The 25,868-nt window shown below is 38.0% G+C and overlaps 2 protein-coding genes across 3 annotated transcripts; one reads left to right on the top strand and one right to left on the bottom strand.

The window, feature by feature from the left end:
• On the bottom strand, positions 1-7,153 carry spag8 (sperm associated antigen 8). Of its 2 annotated transcripts, none has more exons than XM_053618722.1 (6): positions 6,920-7,152; positions 4,595-4,748; positions 4,303-4,348; positions 2,585-2,699; positions 2,365-2,427; positions 1-193 (listed from the first exon to the last, which is right to left on the bottom strand). In XM_053618722.1, the coding sequence occupies exons 1-6, from the start codon at positions 6,989-6,991 to the stop codon at positions 74-76; spliced, it is 570 nt and encodes a 189-aa protein (XP_053474697.1). In that variant the 5' UTR covers positions 6,992-7,152; the 3' UTR covers positions 1-73. The 2 variants fall into 2 exon arrangements, with proteins under 2 accessions (XP_053474697.1, XP_053474698.1); XM_053618723.1 differs by lacking the exon at positions 1-193 and adding an exon at positions 1,458-1,538 and having other exon boundaries at positions 6,920-7,153.
• Positions 7,154-23,222: 16,069 nt separating this feature from the next.
• Positions 23,223-25,134, top strand: pmchl (pro-melanin-concentrating hormone, like). The gene has a single exon (XM_053618313.1). The coding sequence runs from the start codon at positions 24,657-24,659 to the stop codon at positions 25,014-25,016; it is 360 nt and encodes a 119-aa protein (XP_053474288.1). The 5' UTR covers positions 23,223-24,656; the 3' UTR covers positions 25,017-25,134.
• Positions 25,135-25,868: the final 734 nt, after the last annotated feature.

The raw sequence follows: 25,868 nt of genomic DNA on the forward strand, positions 1-25,868 counted from the left end.
TGAGTTTATAAAACTGCTATTTATTTTCCGATTCCCTTTTGGAAAGAAAATTGCTCGTACTAACAGCATGAAATTACACTTCTTCTAAATCAATATAGTTCTCAGGATTGGGGTCCAAGCACTCATTGATTGGTGTGGAGAAATTGGCGTTCTTCTTAAAAGGACCATTTCTATTTCTCACTGCTGTCACACCCTGTTAAATAAAAAAAACAGTGACTTTACCTCAGGACTGAGAACAAACACAGTGTTTATACGTTTTACAATCAACTCCAAAATTACTGGCACCCTTCTTGAAAATGACCAAAAATTGATAGCACATGGCATGAGTGATATTTTAAACTTAAACGTACACTATATGGCTAAAAGTATGTGCACAGTATGTGCTTGTTGAACATCCCGTTCCAGATTTCGTCTCCTCTTGGCTGTTATAATAACATCCGTTCTTCTGGGAAGGCTTTCCACTAGATTATGGAGCGTGGCTGTGGGGAGTTCAGCCACAAGAACATTACTGGCACTGATGTCGGACCAGGAGGTTTGGGGATGCAGTTGGTTTTACAGTTCATCCCAAAGGTGTTCAGTGGGGTTGAGGTCAGGGTTCTGTGCAGGACACTTGAGTTCTTCCACTCCAACCTTGGCAAACCATGTCTTCATGGAGCTCGCTTTGTGCACAGGGGCATCGTCATGCTGTTTGGGTCTTGTAGTTCCAGTGAAGGGAAATTGTTATGCTACAGCATACAAACACATTCTATACAATTGTGTGCTATCAACTTTGTGACAACAGTTTAAGTGTGACGGTCAGGTGTCCACATACTTTTGGCCATAAATATAAAAGGCTGTAGCTTCTACAATTGTTTGAGTGGAAAATGATGATAATAATAATAATCATCATAATACTATGTTTATTTGATGAAATTCTCTCCCCGTAAAGGATGGCAATAATTCTGCAGTTGCTTGTAAGCCTTTTGTTCTGTTTTCAGCTCACAGAAACCCATTGAAATTATGCTGAAATGACTATTTCTATTTAATATTGAATATACCAGTATAAATCTGTTAGATAAATAATTTATCAAATTATTTTAGTCACATATTTTTATTAATGAGATTATATATGTCATAAAAAGGTTCAAAATGCCTGGTTTTTGTAGGTTTTGTGTATCTATTTTTTAGAATGATTGCATGTAAAACTATACGAAACTATACCATACAAAAGCCCTGAACTGCAACTAAATAATAATAATAAATCAGTAAATGTGATGTGCTGTCATTATTTCACTAGATCACACTGCAACTGCTAAGAACAGTTTAAACTCGTCTCAAACATCAAACAGGTGATAAGGTCAGTTTTATATGATAAAACTCTAACAATGCTCATACTCAGGTTGACACACTTGACACAATTATCACTACATTTATAGAAGAGAAATGATTTATAATCGCACTGTCCGCTGTCAACCAGAGGAGGATGGGTTCCTTTCTGAGTCTGGTTCCGCTCATGTCACCTCAGGGAGTTTTTGCCACCTTGCCATAGTTGCCTCTGGCTTGCTCATTAGGGATACATTTAAAATCGAAATTTTATATATGTCCATTGTTAAAAGGGCTACATAAATTATATTGAATTATTTTTACTTAATAACTCATTGTTTTTAAAATATTATGTTGATTTAATAACTCGTTATTTTGAGTTAATAACTCCTTATTTTGAGTTATTATCGTATTGTTTTGACAATTTTTTGTGACTCAACATGTATGAATTATATATTTGTCACAGTGTTCATTTTGACTGTTCGAATTTGACATTTAAGAAGAAGCCTTCATTTGTCACATATAAATTAGAGCACAGTGAAATTCTTTTCTTCACAAATCCCAGATTGTTAGGAAGATGGGGTCAGAGCGCAGGGTCAGCCATGATACGGCGCCCGTGGAGCAGAGACGGTTGAGGGCCTTGCTCAAGGGCCCAACAGTGGCAGCTTGGACCTTCTAATCATTAACCCGCACTCTTAACCACTGAGCCACCACTGTCCCATTTTATTTGAATGGACATTTGGCATGTGTCAACTGAATTTCACAAAACAAAACAAAATAAAATCTGGTTTACTAATTAATTTGATTTTCCCATACAGGGGATCAAAAAAGGTATATCTTATCATATCTTATCTTATCTGGGGAAACATCATACAGAATAAGAATTAAACGCTAATATTCAATATATTTGTTTTATTGATAGAGCTTTAGGTATTAAATATTAAGTGAAAATAATGAGATATTAACTCAAAATAAATACAGAGCACCTCAATATTTTGCAGTTCAGGGCTTCCATATTACATAAGCTTATAAATAATTCTATTTCTATTTTTCTTACTGTACCTGAATCTTGTCAAAGTTTTCCCTCCAAAATGTGATGGCCTCGTCGACCCTGTAGTCATGATCCTGAAAGCACACAGTTAAATATCAATATTCTTTCACAGTAATGACGTCCACTCATTCAAGTAGTTTTTTTTTTTTTTTTTTAAAGGGTGCCAAAACTTTTAGAGTTTGACTGTAAAATAAGATCATTCGATAAATCCACAGCAGTGTAGTGACTGACCGTGGATGGGGTCGGTCGGTCACACCGGAAGTCTTCCACTGTGTAATCAGTTCTGGTTACGGAGTACAGTTCAGGGGCTGGAAGCTGAGGTGTGAGCTCTGCATGTACCTGATCACTGTAATACAGATCAGATCATCACAGTGTGAGTTGATTTACTCGCTCTAAAACAATGTTCAGTAAAATGAAACTCTTTAAAGCACAGAGTCACAGTAAAATACTGATACTTGGTTGGCATCCTGGACTAAAATTGACTCGTAGTTCACTCTTGGGCATGGGGTCCAATGGGAAAGCCTTTGAATGAAGAATCAATCATATAGTTGAGATTAAGTAAGGAATAAAATACCACTGGGCATTATGTTATAGGAAAATAATCAGTGACGAATCAAGCTGGTATGATATCACCCCAAAGTGCTTTATTCCTCTTATAATACATCAATTTGCCAACAATTAAATTTTTCGTAATTAAAGAACATCACTTTTTGTTCATTTATAGTTACATTTAATGTTGAGGAACGTCCAGGAAAGTTAGGGAGGTAGTTCCTGTTATCACTTACGTTAAAGCAGCTACAAAAAAACTGTTCCCTCACCAGCCTCTTTTTTTTCTCGCTTGAAGTTCCATCCATCCATTTTATTTATCCTATTAACAGGGTCGCGGAGTCTTAGGGAACAAGGCGTGGGACACCCTGGACGGGGTGCCAACCCATCGCAGGGCACAATCACACACTCCAGACAATTTGGGAATGCCAATCAGCCTACAACGAATGTCTTTGTAATGGGGGAGGAAACCAGAGTACCCAGAAGCACAGGAGGAGCATGGCGGGATTCGAACCCCCAAATCCAACCCCAAAGGTGCGAGGCAAACATGCTAACCACTGAACCACCATGCCCCCACTCTCTTGAAGTTAATAAGAAAAAAAAATGAGAGCAAAGTCAGAAAACCTACCAACCATTATAAAGCGCTGACACGGGAGACTCCTCCCATAATTAAATGTCTCCTTACCTTCAGCATATCAACAATTATGCATTTTTCTTTGTTAAATAACAACAAGCGAAAAAAATTACAAATACTCCACCTATTTTTTGTCTCGTTATTATAACGTATTCATGTTAGGTTACTCCCCTATCACCTTCTGACCAATCATATTCATGAATTCAATAGCCCTCTGGTATAAGCTATAACTAACTTTGTGTATGTTTTTATCCATCTACTGAGTTTATCTAAAGTTCTGGGGAATATTTTTTTATTAGCATCCACATCCTGTTTCTCACTTAAGGCAGAGTCTGCTCTAGTTCTTTTAATAAAGTCCTCACACAGCAGTTGTTCTGTAGATGTGGTCAGTCGCTGTCCGAACTGGCCTTTGATTCAGGGTTCATATACTGGTCTGTGGCTATGAGATACTGTCTCGCTTTAGGCTCACATTTGTTTTGTCTCTTTTAGCAGAGGATAGTTGTCAGGGATACATCAAGTGATCCCCATGGCAACAAATCTCCAATGCAGTGATAAAGATTAATTGAAAGCTTTTAATTGAAGTATGAAAGCTGACCGAGACACAAACACTCCTTCGACACAGTCTTCCCACTGTTTCCTCTGTTCTCCTGGCTGGAACAGGAAGTGTGGGAGGCTGCTTTAGTGTCGCTGAAGCCTCAGACAAGATGAGGTCATCTGTCTTGTTTCATCTGAAAATGTGAAGTTCAACAGTCTTGCTCGGAATGGTTACCTTATGCTTTTGATGAGGTGCTTCTCCAGCAGCTCAGTTCGTAATCCTAGAAGGAAACGACATGGTTTAATAAAAGTAATGAAACAAAAGTTCTGTTACAGATGGCGATATAAACATTTAAAAGCATTGCTGGTGAAATGTGTGGATTTAATTTGTGTTTGCCAACAAAAACCTTTATGACTAGTTTGGACAGAGATTAAGGGATGTTTAACACCATAGCAGGAAATAAAAATGACACAAATGAAAAAAATAAAATACTATACAAATTAGATATAGAGGCATTTGTGCTTACCTTTCTGTCGTACCTGTGTGCCCTTAGGGCTGGTGAAAGCAGATTTCAGTGTACTGACACCATGCAATTTAGAGTCCACTGTGAGGATGCCCCTGTGTCCAGTTTTATGGATGACAGATGTTGGTCCAGTATTGTCCAGTGATGCAGTGGCCCTCTTAATTCACAGGAAAGAGTTTATCATGCATGCAACAAGGTCACATTATTGTATTGCTAAAAATAAGAATTAGTAATAATTCACACATGGAATGCTCCGGAATGTTTGGAGTGAGGGATTTCTGTGCAACAAAAGAGGGCATTTCTCAATCATGTTGCAGTTTCCCAATTTTGTGATGTGATAGATAAATGGATGGATGGATAGATGGATGGATGGATGGATGGGTGGATGGGTGAAATTAATGGATGGATATATGGGTTGAATGGATGATTGGAATTAATGGATGGATTGATGGAAGGATGGGTGGGTGAAATTAATGGATGGATAATTGGATGGATAATTGGATGGATGTGTGAAATAAATTGATGGATGGATCGGTGGGTGGGTGGGTGGGTGGGTGAAATTGATGGATGGCTGGCTGGTAGGATGGATGGAATGGATGGATGTGTGAAATTAATGGATGGATGGATGGATGAATGGATGGATGGGTTGGATGAATAAATGGAATTAATGGATGGATGTATGATTGGCATGATTGATGGATGACTGGCTGACTGGATAGATGGATGGATGTGTGAAATTAAGAAATTAATGGACTGATGGATGGATGGAATGGATGGATGTGTGAAATTAATGGATTGATGGATGGATGGATGGATGGATGGATGTGTGAAATTAATGGATTGATGGATGGATGGATGGATGGATGGATGTGTGAAATTAATGGATTGATGGATGGATGGATGGATGTGTGAAATTAATGGATTGATGGATGGATGGATGGATGGATGGATGTGTGAAATTAATGGATTGATGGATGGATGGATGGATGGATGGATGTGTGAAATTAATGGATTGATGGATGGATGGATGGATGTGTGAAATTAATGGATTGATGGATGGATGGATGGATGGATGTGTGAAATTAATGGATTGATGGATTGATGGATGGATGGATGGATGTGTGAAATTAATGGATTGATGGATGGATGGATGGATGGATGTGTGAAATTAATGGATTGATGGATGGATGGATGGATGGATGGGTGGTTGCGTGCAATTAATGGATGGATGTATGGATGAATGGATGATTGGCATGCTTGATTAATGGAATGGTTGGATGTCCTTTATTAATCCCAAATAAAGAAATTAACCAGTGTCTTGAGTATTTTTTCACTTACCTACATAATTCACTCAATATGTTTTTACATTAGAATTAGTTTTCGGACACAGATGAATGTTGTTTGTAGCTAAGGTCAGAAAACTTTAAATGAGCATGATTTAGCTTTATCAGATTTACAGTGTAGTCAGTAAGTCATCTAAACTCAGCTAACTGTACCAACTACAGCTGGTGAAAGTGATATAAGTGCAGGACATCAGTTGCAATTATCTAATTGCTTGTACCCAATATTCTTCTGTACAAATACTACACTGCAGTATACTGTACTATGCTAAACTAATGTCTCTCAGACTAAACTTTTCATCAGTTATAACAAAATATTAGGCCCATAATTCTCAAAGTCGGGTCTGTGAACTACCATGAGATATAGCCATGGAAGCTGTGACTATTATTATTGTTATTATTATTAATATTTTACATTACATTTACATGGAGATCATGATTAACACACTTAAAGTTAAAGTTGCTGTAAGTGCTATAGTAACCGAACTGACAAGTCATTTTTAATTGAAGGGTTTATTCCACTTAAAAGCTTAAAACTTAAACTTAAAAACAAGTGAAATCATCTCAATTTACATCAGCTAACCATAACTGTAATAAAACTAGGAATAGGAGTACTTTTAAAAGGAGGAAAGAATATGCAGTTAATATGATAGAAAATGTTTCAAACCCAACAGGTTTGGGTTAAATGGGTGTAAAGTTCAGGAATAAAAATCTGTATTTCCTCCAATAAATAACTTAATATGAGGGAATATGTTTGTCTAATGTGACTAATATTTAACTAGTTGGATTATAATCATAGGATCAATAAACCTGCGCTGTAGAGAGGGGTCACTGCTGCTAAAAGTTTGTGATCCCCTGTTGTATTACCAAGACTGTGGGGAAAAAAACTGGCCTCTGTTTACTTTAACGTTACACCTGTTAATTAGACAAAAAAATAAATAAATATTCCTAACACAGCTTCTATATTCAGCTGATGATCTGCACTCACCTCCTCCACCCAGTTCCCCAGTAAACAACCTCCAGCTGCTCTGTTTCCCACCTCCACCTCCGAGGAACTCATTATTAAATGTATTTATATTTTTATTTTGTATAAACCTATTTGTATTTATATATAGCGCTGTAAAATGACTTTTCTTCCCTCTAACGTTTAAAACGCTGTGAAACTTTACGTGGAAAAACTGGCTCTTGATATACGGAAGTATCCTTGCGGTTGCTATGGTAACCGTAAACAAAACGGACGTGACGTCATTGGAGTTGTAAAATCTATTAAATGTATCGCCTTATTTTAGGAAATATTATTGGTTATTTTTTTATTCCTTTTTATTGTATTTCATTTATAATGTACATATTTACGTTATTAATACTTTTTTTTACCTACTTTGCTTGTAGTTTATATAGTAAGTATTAAAGTTTATACTGAATACTTTGCATCAATTAGAAATTAAATAGGCTAAATAAATAAATAAAAGTTCTTACTAGTTTTTTTGTTCTTATTTAGCTTATTTTTATTGATCTTATTCAGATATTATCCAATAAATGTATCTCCTTATTTTTCTTGGCAAGATTATTATTATTATTATTATTATTATTATTATTATTATTATTATTGTTATTATTTTAGTTAGATTTTAATTCACATAAATTAGGTTATTAATTCTTTTTTTCTTTTACCTACCGTACGGTTATTATATATATATGTACATACACTTCTGGGCAAAAAAAATAATTAAAAATGGGCCATTTTATTTTTGTACACCCGGTCATGTGTTAGTTTGAATTTTACATCACACATTTTAATCATTATCATGATTTTACATTTGCGTAGAAGAAGACTATATAAGTGAACTTTCCTGTTTCTAGCTTTTCCCCCAAACAGTTCACTGCAGCAAAAGTAAACGAGTAAATGGAGGCCCAGGAGGTCTCAGGAGTGCATTTGTTTAATTCTTGCTAATATTCTGACCAATGATTCATTGTTAAAACCATTAAAAACTTAATATTTTGCCATTTAGGGCATTTTGGTCCCTTTTTTTGCCCCCAGGAGTGTAGCAAAATGTATAGAAAAACATCAAAATTGATCTATGCAGATAGTTATTTGCATGGAACATGATTGTTTCTTAAATGTATTTTGATGCAAAAGCTGTGCCTGCTTATTATTATTATGTGCTTTTCTGCCATCTTAGTCTGAATTAGCACCAGCTAGCAAAAATGAATAAATAAATAAATAAACACAGATTTAAAAACAGATATATAGATAATTTTTAAAAAATTGTTTCTTTGGGAATTCAAACAAAACAGTACAAAATGGAATACAAAATATCACTACCGCTGTGAGTCCCAACTGCTTTATAAACTGTGTTTGTTTTCTATGATTACTGTGGCAAGACTGAGAGTTGGCTAGTTTTTACTTTTTATAACAGATATATCAATGGCTACATTTTTATTTGGGTTGAAGTGCCTCTTTAAGAACTCAAACAGCATTACAAAATGGCAGACACGCCATCACTGTTTATTAAACAGGGAGTGACCTGTGTAATCACTATTCACATGGAAAACAACAGGCCTTTGTATAATCAGTCATCTGTAATCTATTAAATAGACTTGCATGTAATCTATGTAAGTCTATTTCCTCAGCAAACAATGTTTATAGTTGTTTTTAGCCTAGCATAACGGCAGATCTAGGTTATACAAGATGCTAATTTAATATTATTAAACAAGTCATACGTAATGTTAGCATTTGCAAAAGGGACTTGATGGATCACAGAGAAATAAGAAACCACTCTGAAAGGTTCTCCTTGGAGGATGGAGAGGTGATTGGGAACAGGCACAGAGCTTCCTTTCCACCAAACATATCAATTGATTCTTTGTGTAATCAGACATAGGTTGTGTTATTAATTGCTGTGTGAGCTCTTTGTGTGTGTTTGTGTGTGAAATCAATGACTGAAGGATTTGAGTCCAGCATTGAGGTTTTTTATAAGTTACAACAAAATGGGAAGTTTACATGTTGTTGGGAAATGTAGTCGAGTGCAGAAGTTTGCAAACACTTCGAAGAAAATGACGAATCATATCAACTGGATAGTCAGTGGGGGGCACGTTTGCCTCACACCTCTGGGGTTGGGGGCTCGAATTCTGCCTTTGTGCACGGAGTTAGCATGTTCTCCCCGTGCTTCAGGGGTTTCCTCTGGGTACTCCGGTTTCCTCCAGCAATCCAAAGACAAGCGTTGTAGGCTGACTGGCATTTCCAAATTGTCCATAGTGTGTGAATGGATGTCTGAATGGGTGTGTGTGATTGTGTCCTGCGATGGGCTGGCACCCTGTCCAGGGTGTCACCACCCTTATGCCCCGAGTCCTCTGGATTAAACTCCCTGCCACCCTGTGTAGGATAAGCGTTATGGAAAATGGATGGATGGAGGGATGGATGGAGATTCAGTGTGGTTTCTAGTAACAAAAATGTTCAAATAATCTGTGTTAGGATATAAATTATGTGTGGAAAAAAACTAAATGGTAACACTTTCTGTCTTCTGAATGTGCTATAAATAATTATACCACAGCAAGATGTTGCCAAGAATTATTATTGTTTTATTAATTAAAGAGCTACACATCATAATCTTTTAAAAATCAATTCATAGTTACATTTAATGTTGTGGAACGCCCACGAAACAACTGTGTTATGTTTTTTGTCGGTTAAGTTATAGCAGCTATAGAGTTGTTTCCTTATTTCAGTTAGCGAGACAAAAAAATTATAGCTACTTACTAAGAAATTGTAAAGCACATGTCCTCGGTTCTTGCACAGACTCCTTCCATAAATGTTAAATAAACATCTCCTTGCAGAAAACTTTACAATATAAACGATTCTACATGATTCTTTATTAAATCATTTCAAATCCGTTTATTATTATTATTAAGTAATTATGTGGACCGTCCACCTTATGGGTCACTGTGAATGAGCTGTTGCTATAGAAATGGCAACGTATTAGAATGAGCACGTTTATATAAACCTGTGATTTGAATTAAAACCAGAACTACTGTCAGAGCTAATGTTATAAAACACACCTCCTGACCAATCAGAATTGAGAATTCGACAATACTGTGGTATAAATGACTTTCAAACCCACTCTTTGCTTGCATAACTGCTTGCATATTTTGTAAGCAGCTTTTAGAGCATCTCAGTTGTAATACTTGGTTGTAATGTAACATTTTTTTCCACAACATTTTAGTCAGGTCTGCCTGTCCACACTCATTGACCTTAATCCATGTCAACAATTGTGTGTGTCTTAGCCAACCATTTGCTAAAAGGACTTGAAAGATCATTTCCCAGTATAGCCCAGTATAGTGAGGAGATACAAAGAAACCGCTCTGTAAGTTTCTCCCTGGGGAACTCTAAGATGATTGGGAATGGGCACAGAGGACAGAACTGCCTCTCCACACAAACTGTCAGGGGATTGGACAAAAATGGAACCTTTGCTTCCTATCAGTTCCTGCTCAATAGAATGTGTAGGTGATCTCCCAAATCACCCGTGAGAAGCCAAATGACATTTCACTCTGGGGTGCCAACGTGAGAGTGATGAGGATGAAGAGGTTTTCAAGCACTGGGTAGTTCCTGGGTAGTGCAAGAAAGTGTATTCCCATGAGGAGGAGAAGGTGAAGGTGTAGAGATTGCATTCAGGCACCATGCTTATACTTAGTTTTCTTTGTCTATTTATGATCTTGATCCTAAGATGTAAATTGTACGTATTGTAATGTTAATCTTTTAAGTCCATTGTATTCATTCTCCAGGGCTTACCTATATACTCCTTTTTAAATAACACTTATTAGAAAGTTACACTAAGTTGCCAGTTTATTAGCTACACCCTCAACTTTCACACAAACTACACATTCCAATATGTGATACATATGGAGTTTAGAGCATAAGTTTGCATTAGATTTAGTGTTGTAATGGACAAAACCAACAGTCTTAATTAATATTTATTTACCACAGCTTGATACCTGGCACTAGATATACCAGTTCTACCATCTCACAAATTCTGCACATTTCACACCTAATTGTTTACAAAAAATAGTGTAAAACCCAAAAAGCTGCCAGAGATTGCCAGTTACATGGATTAAAACAGCTTGTGGATCAGAGGGATGAAGGGAGAATGGAGAGAACTGTGCAAAAAAACAGACAGGCAGCAACATCGCAGTGCAGAATTTTGTATCAGAAAGCAACACTTATGAGCTACCAAACCGAAGCCCATGCTGGGTGCAGGGTTGGAGTTGGGAGGCCGAAATACCATGGCCACACCAGAATGGAAGAAAAAAGCTTTGTCTCTTGTTAGGCTCCAGGTGGATGTGGAGCCTATGCCAAGAATACTGGGCGTAAGGCAGGAATATACCCTAGATGAGACGCCAGTGTTTTACAGGACACCATGGACATACATATTCATACACATGGGCAATTTAGTATAGCTAATCTACCTCCTAGCATGTTTTTAGCATGAGCTTGGAGGAAAATGGAGAATCTGTAGGAAACACACAAGGACATGTGGGAAAACATGCGTGGCTACTCATAGGCTGAGCTCTGGATCAAATCTTGGAACTGTGAGGCAGGAACACTACCCAGTGTACCACAGTGCAGCCCTACTGCTAATTCAATCCATATTTAAGATTTACATACCATGTCGCCATGGACATATTGGGAATTCTTAATGACAAACCAAACAGAATCATCATCAAGTTTGACATCGAAGAACAGGAAAGTGTCTCAAGCAGGAGCATCAAAAATGAACATTTCAGAACTGGAAAAAAGTTTCCTGTTCTGCCGAATCTACCTGAATCATTTTGCTAGTGGAAGTATCAGCATTTGGTAGAAACAATACACATCCATGAAGCTTCGTATTTGGTGTGAAGGTGCAGGTCAGTGGTGGAAGTGTGATGGTGTGGGTGATGTTTTCCAACAGTGAAGAACATCTGGCACAGAGTCTCTGAAACATCATGACTGACCAAATTCATACCTTCATCTACAGGTTACAGGTTATCGATGCTCAGATGGACACTTCTATGTTTTATGATGTCATATGTCCCATTTTATTTTGCTCTTGGTCAGCTCCGTCTTCAATAGTGACATCACTTCCTTGATGTAGTTTTGATCACATGGTGTCACTACTTAATAAAAAAACAAAATGTTGCTATCTATTCATGAAATTCTACATATTCATCCCTATCCCTAATTAGAAGGATATTACAAATAAATTTCCAATAATATCTTAATTATTGTTGGATTTATGTTAGATTTTATGCAGAAAGAAATGAATAACAGTGCATGGTATTTTCTTGATTAAACAATAAAGAACAGATTTTACAAGAAACTTTCCGTAAAAGGCTTTCTCTAGAGAGCATCTTCTCCGTAAAATTAACATTGTAATTCTTAAACAAGGCTAGATTACTGTTATTTTTTAAGTAAGTGTACCAATTTACTCATATTTATTTAGACAAAGCCTCATTGGCAGAAATAAATGAGCATTTATTTATACAAGTTCCAATACAAAAAAAAAAAAGAAGAAGAAGAATATCAGTCAACTAGCAAACACTGCTTGTGATATTAATTGTTTAAAAAAAAAAAAACATATACAGGATTTGTTTCTAATATTCATCAAGTTACCAGAACGTCCAATATTTCCACAAAAATCAGACATCCATTAACAATATAAGGACGTTACCTCTGGTCTCGGCACATTACCCGAATCTGTCTTACAATACTCGAATAGCGCATTAAGCAGCCATTTAACAAACTGAGAACAGCCTGAGGAAATCATATTCCTTGTGCATTTTCTGGGATTTTCTTGCCCACCAATACTTCATTATTCATGCAGAACACGTGAAATGCAGCATTAGCAAATTCCCAAATCCTCAACCTATTTAAAAACATGAAAAATGAAGATTTAATCCACGTTTGTGCGCACTTAATGCTGAAAACTCCATGTTCTCCCCTAGGTGCAGTTAGGAATAGATAGTAGGACTTTTTGTGCCTGTGTTGAGAAATTTGTTTGTCTTGAATCTTGTGCATGTGTGTTTCGCCAGGCAATTCAGCATGTGCATTTTTAAAGAAGTCTCCCATGAGCGTGTAATGAATGTGGTTAAATTCTTGACATGCTCTCCAAGCAAGCCAGAGTTGCGTTTTAGCAGATGTAACAGATTGACTGAGTTTCTCTTGCCAAACATGACGGAATTAGCCATTTATAATCATTTATATCACTATCTTGTCAAATAGCTATAAATAATAGTAGAATGAACAAACCCACTCCTTCCACAGAAGATACACACAAAAAAAAAAAAATTCTCACAAAGCCACCATTGTTGTTGTTTTTTTTTTTTATATTAACACCAAGTGTTTCAAGAATAGGTTCTGAAAATGCTCCTACATGGGCGTGTGTGTGGATATTTTCAATCAGGACAATTAATCAGCTGCAGCTGCAAATCATTCTTTCACAGTGATGTTTGTCGTTAAATGAGACCTTTTAGCTGTACTCATGTTCGACACGAGTGAATCGAAGAGGGCGTTGGCTGAATGCGCGTTGTGATGACGTCACATGACACGTCTCGGCGCAAATCTGCGGTAATTTAGAAAAATTGAAGCTCCTCCAAATATTGCGGCGTTTGCTTGATTTGGTGTTCATTTCTGCGAGAGGCCTGGAGAGACTGATTAACTATTACTATTTCCTGAATTATATAATAAACTATTGAATTAGTAACACATTGTTTGTATTTTGTAAGGACTCTCCAGCGATAGTGCTGGAAGTTTTCCACCATGGATGGAGGATTTAGCACTTTGTGCTTTTGCTGATGTTTCTACAACGTTAAACATAACGGGCAAAACAGATTACACTGATAAAAAGTACAATGTGTCATTTTTTTAATTTGAAAAATATATTGTGAGAATTGGCAAATTGCTAGAACATACGCAAACAAAACATTTCGGGATGTGCTGTTACTGGAAAATAATCAACTCCGCTTTGCATGAGGCCACATCACACCATCCCATTGTTGATTTTCATACATCACCATGCTTTGTTGTGTATCAGTCTTTACTTAGAGTATGTAATCATTATTTTAGTACTAGCTTTAAATATAAATTCACATGAACTTATGTAATTTATGTAATGTATGAATGACTCGTACATACTTGAGTCAGTTTTAATGATGCATTGATCCACAAAAATGCTTTAAAAAAAAAATACCTCAGAATATTTAAAACCTTTTCTCTCAGACCTGCTCTCTTTCTCTGTTCTGCTTATCAGGAGTAAAAAAAAAAAAAACGCAACAACACTGCATGGCCTCAGCTGACCTTTAGCTAGCAGGAGACACATGAACCAGTCCTCCCTGAAGCCTCCCTGTCTCTCCTTCCTTCTCCTCTATTACTCAAAAATGGACAAGCTTTATACAATACAAGACTTAACGATATGACTCACCATCCTATCAACTACACATTGCTCCCTGAACCACACCGATTTGCATTTTAATCTATCTCATTTAAATTAACCCTGTGACTCGGTATCTTCTTTGTTATCAGATGTGTATAGTCCTATCATTAGTGTTTAACAGCTCTTCCAACAACCGACTGTTTAATAAGATTTTTAATAAATATGTCTCTGGCCTCAAAAAAAAAAAATGCAGGACAATATTTTGACTTGCAATAATCTTGACTCTTAATGCTTTGTCCCTTCTGCCCATCTTTGTTTAACTCCAATCTTTTAAAAACATCCATCTAGTCAGAACCATATCCAGACTAATACACATTTTAATGAATCTATTGATCGTTAAAGGGAACTGTAACGACAGGAAGTACCTGTAGTACAGTACTGAATCCTCAACCTCAGTGTTTTGACAGAACAAGACCCAGCATGTATTATATAAAGAATAAAAACATGATGGGGTGGTGTATAAGGGGAGAGAAAAAAAAAAAAAAGGGGAAAAAACAAAAACAGCAACAGCTCCTCTGTCCTGAAGAAGGCCATGATGAAAAACTGAGCCTAATAAAGTACTGACAGTGGAGACTCCTTCCATGAATGTTAAATAAACATCTTACAGAAGACCTCACCATTTCAACATTGAATCATCTACACTATTGGCAGCCTGTCCAGGGTGTACCCCGCCTTGTGCCCCATGCTCCCTGGTATAGGCTCCAGGCTCAAGGATAAGCGGTATAGAAGATGGATGGATGGATCATCTACACTGATCAGCCATAACATTAAAACCACTGAAAGGGGATGTGAATAACATTCTGTTCTCAAAGTTGAAGTGTTGGAAACATGGAAAAAGGGTTTTTGTTTGTTTGTTTTTATAAAATGGACAAGTGTAAGGATTTGAGCAACTTTTTACAATGACCAAATTGTGATGGCTAGACGACTGGGTCAGAGCATCTCCAAAACAGCAGGTCTTGTGTAGTGTTCCCAGTATGCAGTGGGTAATACCTACCAAAAGTGGACCAAGGAAGGATAACCGGTGAAGTGGTGACAGGGTCATGGGTGCCCAAGTCTCACTGATGGAGCTCTGGAGACGAGGTCACCACATTGACCTCTGGCTGGAGCTCGGCAGGGGGAGACCACCTTGAGGTTCTCAGGCTGGAGCTCTGGAGAGCCTACCTCATAGTAGGTGGTAAACAGCCTCGCAGGTTCATCAGGCTGACTCTCCCCAAAAATTCCTCCAAATCAAACTAAGAGTCTGTGTTATCAAAAATCCCCCTCATGAGGCACATGAACTCAGCCACACTCCCCCGTGAACCCGGACAGCATGAACCCCAACCACTGCTTCATTTCAGACTTGGGGTTTAACAGACTCTCAGAATAGATTTGGCTCTGAAGAAAGAATCCTTTCAGGTCTTCCGAGCCATCGAAGAGGTCTGAGGAATACACGAAAGTCCACTGGGGGAAGTGAACGGAATCAAACACCGGCATGGTGATCCTGGTGTAAAGCTCCTCTCGCTCTCCTGCAGCATCCATTGTAGAGTTGAAGTATTCTGTCAGGTGGTGATCTAGATGGATGCAAATGCAGGTGTGTGTCCTAAAAGCAGTGTTAATTAAATAATCCAGGCAGAACAATCCAGACTTATAAACAAAGAACAGGTGATGAACAATCAGGCTAAACTAGGCAAGGTACAAAACAGAATCAAAGGGCAGAAACAGGGTTCAAAAACCGGGTTCGACGAACACAAGCGATTCAAGGCTTGGTAACGACAGACCATAAGGTAACTGAGCATATACTTTGCCAAGAGTGAGTGAATGGAAAGTCCTTTTAAACTGTGGCTGTGATTGTGCTGTGAATTGGATGCAGGTGTGCGTGATAGACTGAAGGTGAGAGTGTTCTGAGAATTGCTGTCCATGGCGGCCATGTTTGTAGGCCGCCGTGCAGGATGGGAAATGTAGTCTCTAGTCCCCTTCTTTCCGGTATTTCCCTAACAGGTATAGGCTCCAGGCTCCACATGACCTTGTGTAGGATGAGCGGTATAGAATGGATGGATGGATGGAGGTGTGAAATTCAGGGAAAAAAATGTGTCGCAACACAGATTGTTTTTTTTGTTGTTGTTTTACCAAAAGTAACAGTTTAGTTGAAGAAAGTTTTCTTCAACGTCAGTTTCCTGACAGTAATTTTCTGTACAATGGATTAGCTAGTAACGCAGATGGGTTTTTTCCCCAAACCAGGAAATCTGACGCTAATGTGTCACTGGTAGAAGAAAGTAGACGTATTTGCAACCCAAGCATTCATGGATGAATTTTTGTAAAAATCTTGCCTGAAGTGTCTCATTTTTCTAGATGACCCAAGATTCGGCCTTGTTTCTGACCTTTCAGGCTAATTAGCTTTCTTCAGACCAATGCATGCACTATAAACTTTATGCATATCATTACTTCCATTAGCTCTAAATATGCACCATCCCTAAAGTGTGCTACTCCAGCGGCTTGAAATAACATTTCCCCTCTCCGTGTTTACTCTGTGCATTTGGAGGGGGAATTGATTTTTTATTTTTTTTATTTTTTTGCATCCTCAATTCATTTTCATCTGGCTTCCCGGAGAGAGGAGTCTGAGGCTCGGAGGTATTTCTGCTCCTCGTTCATCGCTTGCCTCGTCTTTTCTGTGGCCTGTGAGGTATGTATGGCTCTGAAAACCCAAATGTGGCTGTGCATGTTTAACTGTTTATTTGGTCCTGCTGAATATAGAGAAATGAGGTGTTACAGAGTACCTTTTTTTAGATCTTTAACTTTGCCACTGACAGTCTTGAATAAACATGAAATGATGGTTTTTAAAAGTGTAGTCCACACACCTGGTGTTGGAAATCACATTCGGAATAATTTACGTAAAAAAAAAAACAAAAAACGTATGGATTTTTATAGCAGATGGAGCTCTTCTTCACAGACTCTGAAATAAGACAACAATGTCCGCATTCATGTCGAACTAATAACAGGAAAAAAACAACAACCCCACAACAGAATCAGTGACTGAACGAGCAAAAATATAAAAAATTTTGTGACTTTAGCATGACAAACTGGTGAGCCAGGAACTGGTCATTAGCTCTGATGAAGGAAGGATTTGAAGTGCGGTTGCAACCTTAAAACCATTTTACTAAAGAAATGTAATATTTTTGCATTTAATATTCTTCCTCCTGCCATCATAATAGCTAACTAGCTAGCTAACTGCTAGCAAACTAGCCTTGTATTTGTCACAGATAAACCCAAGTATAACTTCTGGAACTTGAAATCTTCAGGTTCATATCTATTCATTTAACAGTGACAGATGGTCAGAATATTGAAATTCTAGTAAGACAGCATTACTGTTAGGAAACCATTATGGTTGAGCTTTTTAGCACAGGGTCTCAATGTAGTCATAAAATTAACACATATTTATTAAAAGACAGATGGGCAGAACCATTTGCGTTGCCAATTTTCTATCCATATTGTCCAAAAGTGTTTCAATCCATAATGTTGTGTGTCTGAATAGCAGGCATGGGAAACAGAAAAGTCGTGCTTGCTATTAGATAACAAAATTTACAGTTCTAGTTATATGTCCCTTTGGGTACTTTGATTAGGCAAAGTGTCCTCTACGTAACATGTTTTGTTGTTGTTGTTGTTGTTGTTGTTGTTGTTTTTTACAACTGCTGGTACAGAAATTCTTGGTTCAACAAAAGTCTAAAATAAGCCATTTGTTAAAAGCAAATTAGACAATATGGATTGCAAAAATGGACAATATGGATTGCCAAAAATCAACAAACATTAACGTAACAATTAAACGTTGTTGTTGCTAACATTAGCTAAGTCAGCTAGGTAGCTTAGAGCACAGGATTCTTTAGCTAAGCTCATCCAAGTATCACGGCATCTAACTTTCTACATGAAAATTCAGTCCGTCCAGTATTTAGCTTCTTCTTTTTTTTTTTTTTTTTTTTTTTACGATCACAGAAATTAGTGAAAAATCAAGCAAACTCCGCAATATTTGAAGGAGCGTGCAACTTTTCAAAATTCCACAGATTTTCCACAGATTTGGGTCGAAGACGTGTCGCGTGACATCATCACAGCGCGCGTTCAGTCAAAGCCCTCTTCGATCCACATGCATCGAACACGAGTACAGCTAAAAGGTCTCATTTACCAACAAACATCACTGTGAAAGACCGTGCAAAACAATTTCGTGCCATTGCAATTCCACCAATTCATCCAATTCATGTAGTTTCCAGCAAAAAAAAAAAAAAAAGCACAAACAAAACTAAAAAAAATCGAGCAATTTTGGCAGCGACAATCACAAAAAAAACCTCACTGAAATCCTGTACGGACTGATATATCTAAAGTCATTCTGCTTGTGTCACTTACTGAAGGCATGTTAAACCCTGAAACCAATCAGTTTTTATACAGGACTACTGAGAACATCTTTGTTTTAAATAAAAATTGTTTTGACACCAATCTATAAAAGTGCAATCATTCATTCAAAAGGAGTTTCAATATACTACTCATATAAAAGACATTACTTTTCATGCCGTGGAATATCAAGAAGACGAAGAGGACAGACTTGAGTCGTGTAGGAGCACTTTACCTTCTTAACAGTATAATCCAATTTGTGCCAGTTAATAAGTGCTATTCATCAGGGGGAGATGGGGGGCTTTCTCTATTTATCTAGCTGGACAGCTTGAACCAAGTGGCCTACCTCCGTGTGTTGTTTTAGCAAGGTCTGCTGCCGCAGCTTGAGCGGAGGCTCGGGTTATGTGAGAGCCACTGTCTCCTACATAGATGAGGCTGCTGAGCCCCCAAACCAAGGCCTTGTGTTTTTCTTGGCAGCCGGGGGCGTAGTCAGCTGGTCTGCATGTTTTGGAAAGTGGAGTCAACAGTGTTAAAGCTCTTTTTTTTCACCTAAGGGAAGAGGGCTGTATGGGGTGGGACACTGTAACACGCAAACACCTTTAGCTGTAGCGGTAGCTGGCACTTAGCAGGGAAAGAGGCCTTCCTTTTAATGAAAACATAAAAGCATCATCCAATGTGTTGCTCGTCATACAGATTTGTGCTGTATGCCAAATCAAATATATAAAATAATTTGGATATATTTTTTTCTATAATGTATTATGATTTTTGGTATCTGTAAATTTCAAGTATGTTAAATAAAGTGCTCATACATGAGTAAAGTTATCAGGTTTTGCTCATTTCCACAAGACCTAGGAGTAGAATTACTGGCTTTTTCCTCAATCCCCTGCTTTCCATCCAAACTTCTCTCCAAAATCCCGCTCTCTGAAGACTTGCATTTGGGGTGTTACACAATGCCACTACACTGATCTGTCATAACTTTAAAACCACCTGCCTAATATTGTGTAGGTCCACCTTGTGCTGCTAAAACAGCTCTGACCTGTCGAGGCACGGACTCCAGAAGACCTCTGAAGGTGTTCTGTGGTAGCTGGCACCAAGACGTTAGCAACAGATCCTTTAAGTCCTGTAAGTTGCGAAGTGGAGCCTCCATGGATCGGACTAGTTTGTCCAGGACATCCCACAGATGCTTGATCGGATTGAGATCTGGGGAATTTGGAGGCCGAGTCAACATCTTGAACTCCTCAAACCGTTCCTGAACAATGTTTGCAGTGTGGCAGGGTGCATTATCCTGCTGAAAGAGACCACTGCCATTATGGAGTACTGTTACCATGAAGGGGTGTACTCAGTCTGCAACAGGCTTTAAGTAGGTAGTACATGTCAAACTAACATCCACATGAAAGCCAGGACCCAACGTTTCCCAGCATCACACTTCCTCCACCGGCTTGCCTTTTTCCCATATGCACATCCTGGTGCACGTCTCTTCCCTAAGTAAGCAACGCATATGCCCCTGGAAACATGAAGAAAAAAAACAGATGTTGAAATGTCAGCACCGTCTGTGAATTCTAGCTCTGACAGTTCCTCAACTTCAGCTACATCATGGGTGTCACACTCATTCTTTAATCCCATTCAATTGGTTCTGTTTCCCAAAGCACAAACTAATAGCTTAATTTACACCACAGTAACCCTGATCCGGCGGTTACTAAGGATTGCTGCATGTTCACGGGCTTTATTTGAGCATCATATCTGACAACTTGCTCTTCCCCTTACCTTTATTCTCAACCAGATGTTTAGAGAACCTTTCTGGCAAGCTTTCTCAAACAAACAAACCAATGCTGCGCTTCCTAGTCATATCTGTATTTGTATCCACTTAGAATGATCTGATTAATCAGAATAATAATGCATTCATTTATAAGGGAAGAGAAACACAGAATGTAGATTGGCACTATCCAGTAAAAAATATGTCAATTCATCATAATTATTAACTGTGAGCAACGAATATAGTCACCTAATATACTGTAGCTAATGAGTGATGTTTCTGCAATTGATAATGCTAGATGTTGTTGTCTCCAAGCTTGCTAAGGTTTCTTTTTTCATTTTCAGAAGGCACAACCATTTGCCTTCTCTGTCCTTTCCAAAAATATATAATATCAACAACTCCACCATAATCCTAGCATCATTTCTTGCCCTTATATGGGCAGATAAGCCACAGAAAAAGACCATGCTCTTGTAGAGTTTCTTGAATTGTCATTACTGGAACAACTGGAATGTGTTGAATGTTTTAGTTATTGATTGCAGAGCCCAGGACAATCACAGCAAAATATATTTTTTTTATTATTATTATTTTTTATTATTTTTTTTTTTTTGCAGAGCATCCAATTTAATGATAGCCATCAGTAGACACAAGTATTTTACCTGAAGTGTCCTTTTGGAAAATTGCTTTCCACAGCTTTAACGAGACAACTTCTTCTTCTTCGTTACTTAACATACCTACCAGCAATAGACGTTTACAGAATAATAAAAAAAAAAGTTACACTTTATAATACATCTGATTATGATTACTTAATATTATCATCACAGGTCTTTGATGGTCTCAACGATGAAGCATTAATGACGTGCTGATGACATGGTTCATCTCTAATCAGCATGCTTTTCACGGCTGATATCCTGTAGAAAGAGCTCTAGACATTACCAGTTCTTTATAATAATAAAAAAAAATAAACCTGATAATTGGTTGCATATTTTCAATGATTTAGAATTTTACCTAACTGGAAAAGGACTGGGCGGATAATACGGTCACTTCCAGGAACGTATAATATAATATGTTCAGCAGAAAAGAGTGTTTTGCTTTCGTCTAGCCACACAGACTTGGTGCAGGACAAAGCAAGCATGGTTCGGATTCCTTTACCGTCCCATTCCCGGTTTATGGTTGTAGAAACAGCACCGTTATGAGCATATGGCCAACAGCTGTCCTCCACCTTCAAATGCTGGCTGCAGACACCTGTCCGACGGTCATGCACGAGCCACACACACATCCAAACACACTGGGCTGTTGTGACAACGGTAACTAAAGCAGGACTGGACATACAAGGAGGTCTTTACTTTAGCCAGTCCATATCTTCCAACCAAAGAGTATAAAGCCTGTGAATAAATGGACTTGGATGGAATTGGAACCAGTGTTGAGTGACGTCAATAGTGATAATGGTAAATATACAACGAGATAGAAAAATAAATAATGCTTAGCTTGAGGTCACATCGTTGGCGCTTGTGCTATATTTTACCGAAGAGGAACTTGTCACACAGTCCAGTAGTCTTGTGATTGATGGTTCAGTCAATAAAATTTGCACAAACGTTTCAGGGAACCTTAATGGTTTTATACTAAATGCTACAATGCGTTACTTTTTGCGTCATTGGATTTTTTCTATCCTGAGTCACTAGTGAAGTATTGCTACTTTAGTCCATTTGCAAATTGCTGTTTATCTCAGTGAGCACGGTGGCTTAGTGGTCAGCGTGTTTACCTCACACCTCCAGGGTTGAGGGTTTTCTCCGGGTACTTCCGTTTCCTCCTCCAGTCCGAAGACATGCGTTGTAGGCATGTGTACAAAATGTCTCAGAAGCTCTGTGAGCTACAAAACTATGGATCTACCACTAAAGAACATCTGCAAGAACATCGTGCTCCTAACTTTATGGACAGCTACGGTATTGTGCAAAAGGCACATCAACTGTAAAAACTAAACCAAATAAATATCTGACCTGACCACATGTGTATCAGATCTCTCAGGTCGACTTTTGCGTAGTTTTATAATGAAATCAGCTGGTAGTTTTTTTCTGGAATCTTGCAAACCCTGCCCCAGTTCTTCTACAGACTTTGGCACTTGCTTCTCTTTCTGCAGGTAAAAGCCAGACAGCCTACATTATTGATGTGATCGGTTACTCATCGACAGGAAAGTCCAAGTCTGTAACTTCTCCTGCTATTAGACATGACGTAACGCTGTTGCAAATCTGATCTCTTAGGAGCTGAATCCGTCCACAGACAAATACAGACAGAAAGACGTCTTTTTTTCTTCTTCTTCAGCACAGCACATTCTGCTATAAAATAGCCAAACATGTTCCTTTTGAAAACACTGTTCTCTTGCTTCCATTTTCGTTATACACAGCTACACTGTCTGAAGATGCGGACTACGATACAAGCATTTTTTAAACCCAGAACACACGCCTTTGTAAGCCGCATGAGAAGCAGGAAGATTTCATTTTCCTAGTTCTCATCTTTAATATTTCATTTAGGTGAAGCTTTCATATGCCGTAAGGGTTCTGTCATCTCGTGTCGGTTCCGCTCGCTCACAGATGTTTGTTGTCCTGATTAGTTTTTCCACTCGCAGTCAAGAGACAGCACAATCTCTCAAGTCTTTCTGTTTCCTTTTTCTTTTCATTTCATTTCTTTTCTCCCTCCCCCCCAAAAAAAGAGTGAACATGAAAGGCAGAAATGTTTGATATCTCGAATACGGTGAGAAGAATTCACCTTGCTAGATAGAAAACGTGCATACTGATTACTGTAATTGCAAGCGAAATTGGATTTATGGTGAAGTACTGGAAAGAAGCTTTTATGTTTGGGTAAATATAACTGGCATTATTGGAGGAATTGGTGTGTGGTGTTCCTTTTTTGGTGCCACAAACATGCATCACATTTACATAAAGAGGTGCTCTACATCTAATATTATTCATCCATCCATTCATTCGTTCATCCATTCATTAAACCTTTGATTTTCTTCTTCCTGTTATAGTTAAATATTGTTTATATTCAAGTTGCGCCATTCAAGAATGACTGTTAAAAGCATCAAATATGTATCACATCCTGTTCCTATCCCTTAAAAGGATGTCTTTATGCAAACTATCCACTCTGGGTTTTTAAAAGAAATCTTTTCCAAGAAACTATCACATGCAGTTAAAGTGGCTGTTACATAATCAAAAGAATAACCCTTCTGTTCATAGTAATTTCAAGTTTTAAATTCTGTTATTCTTTGGTACATTTTTTTTTCTTAAATGCAGACTGGTTTTTGATTGTGTAAGCTGTGTGAAACATTCAATTATGCTTAAGGAAGCAGTGTCTTGGAGTCTTAATTGGAGAGTAAAGCCGAGGTTTGTGCCTGATGTCGCTTTACCAAGTTTGTGATACAGGGTAATTTCGTAGATAGAATAATCAGTCTGCTCATTTTTTGATGCCCTTTTTCTCATTATGGACAACTCAGTGATCACAAGCAAAGTTGTAGTCATTTTTCAGCAATGAATGCATGCGTCCTTTTATCTGTAAACGGTTCAAGTCCGACCCTGAGTGCATCTGTCTGGCTGGTGGAGAGAAAAGCTTAGCTTTGTAGAAATATGTAGAAATCAGTTGGTCAAATCCATGTCCTTGAAACCTAGACACAGTTACAATACCAGTTTAGTCGCCGTAATGATCGTTCTATATTGTGTAATTTAAGATGTATTTTACCCAGCCAGTCTATTTAAAAATGACAAAACTTTTTTTTTTTTTTTTTTTTTAGAATCATTTGAAACAGCAACAGGTCCATAATCCCCCATATTGTTTCTCTAAGACCAGGGATTTTTGAATTACATCTCCCCTTACAATGCCACCCTACTGTTTGCCAATGGATTATATTGCGATGTTGCAGGTAATCTTTAATTAATGTGCCACCAAACAAACCACAACACCGTTTGTGGTCTTGTCAGCTTTCTCTTAAAAGATTTTGTTCATTATCCTTAAAGACAACAAAAGGCAAAGGATGAATCACTTCATCCTGGGATAACGTGGCACTTGCGGATATATATAAAGACTCAAGGAAGCTATCGTAGCCGGAGCAATTTGTTGGAGAATCAACAGAAAGCAGCAGAACAACCACGACCAAAACGAAGAGCATCCGCAGAATGAAGCTCGCCGTCTTCTCCGTGCTCATCGCCATCGCCTTCTTGTCTGGTGGCAACGTGAAATCAGAGGCCCTTCCACTGGATAACATCGAAGACATAGACCTTCTCCAAGACTCTACTGGAGAAAGACTGACTGAAAACAAAGTGGGTTCCGGGCCAGGCGTTTCTAAGATCATCATGGTGGCAGACGTCGACCTACTGAGAATGCTGAAGGCTCTGGAAAGGAACATGCCTGAAAGGATCCCGAGTCCTGAAGGCAGAGATGGAAGCCCAGACCTCGGCCACAGCATCTCCATCATCAGGAGGGAAACCAAGAGGTGCATGGTGGGAAGGGTGTACCGACCATGCTGGGAAGTCTAGTTCCTGTGGAGGAGTCCAGTGAAGACAGCGAGAAAATCCAGCTCGCACCTTCTGATTCTGTGCAGTACATGCTATTTATCTGTATCATAAGATCTGCAATTAAATTAGAGAAATACTATTTCGTCTTGGGTCTTTCATGTTTATTTAATTAACTGTCATTCTTGCTTTAGAGTCTAACTGATTGCATTTGTGTAGCTAAAAATCTGTGAGGAGAAGATGAACATTCCGGTTTATATCGTTTAACTTTAAAGCTCTTTATCACTCATATCAACAATTATATCTATAAGTAAATGACACATCTACCTTCTCTTACTGTGCGACTAGTTCAAACTACTTCTACCGTTGTTGGCACTTCTTCATATGCGATACGTAAGGAATAAAACATGACTGTAAGAGGAAAACAATAATAATCAGTGATGGGGTTCCCACCACTATTTTTCTATAACAGCACATCCCTGAGTGTTTTCTTTTTCTTAAACCACAACGATTTACCAATGATTACAATTTTTTTTTATTAAAGAACAACACATGACATTTTTTGTATTGTTGTAGAATGCCCTCAAAACAAGTTAAGTCCTGTTATATCTTAAGTTATATACTCTATAAACATAAACGTCTTATCACTTACGCTATTACAGCGATTAACATTGCTCCATCACTTTTTCCTGAAGTGAATAAGACTTCTTTTTTTTTTTTGTTTAATGCAGCTTGTTACCGAGAAACAGCAAAACTCAATGTTGACTTTACCTATGACTGTTACAAAGAGCTGACACTGGAGACTCCTTCCAAAAATGTTAAATAACCACCTCATTACAGAATGTTTTAAAATCTTTTTTAATAATAGTCATACTG

Source organism: Ictalurus furcatus, chromosome 28 (assembly GCF_023375685.1).
Source record: "Ictalurus furcatus strain D&B chromosome 28, Billie_1.0, whole genome shotgun sequence".
Lineage (NCBI taxonomy): Eukaryota > Metazoa > Chordata > Actinopteri > Siluriformes > Ictaluridae > Ictalurus > Ictalurus furcatus.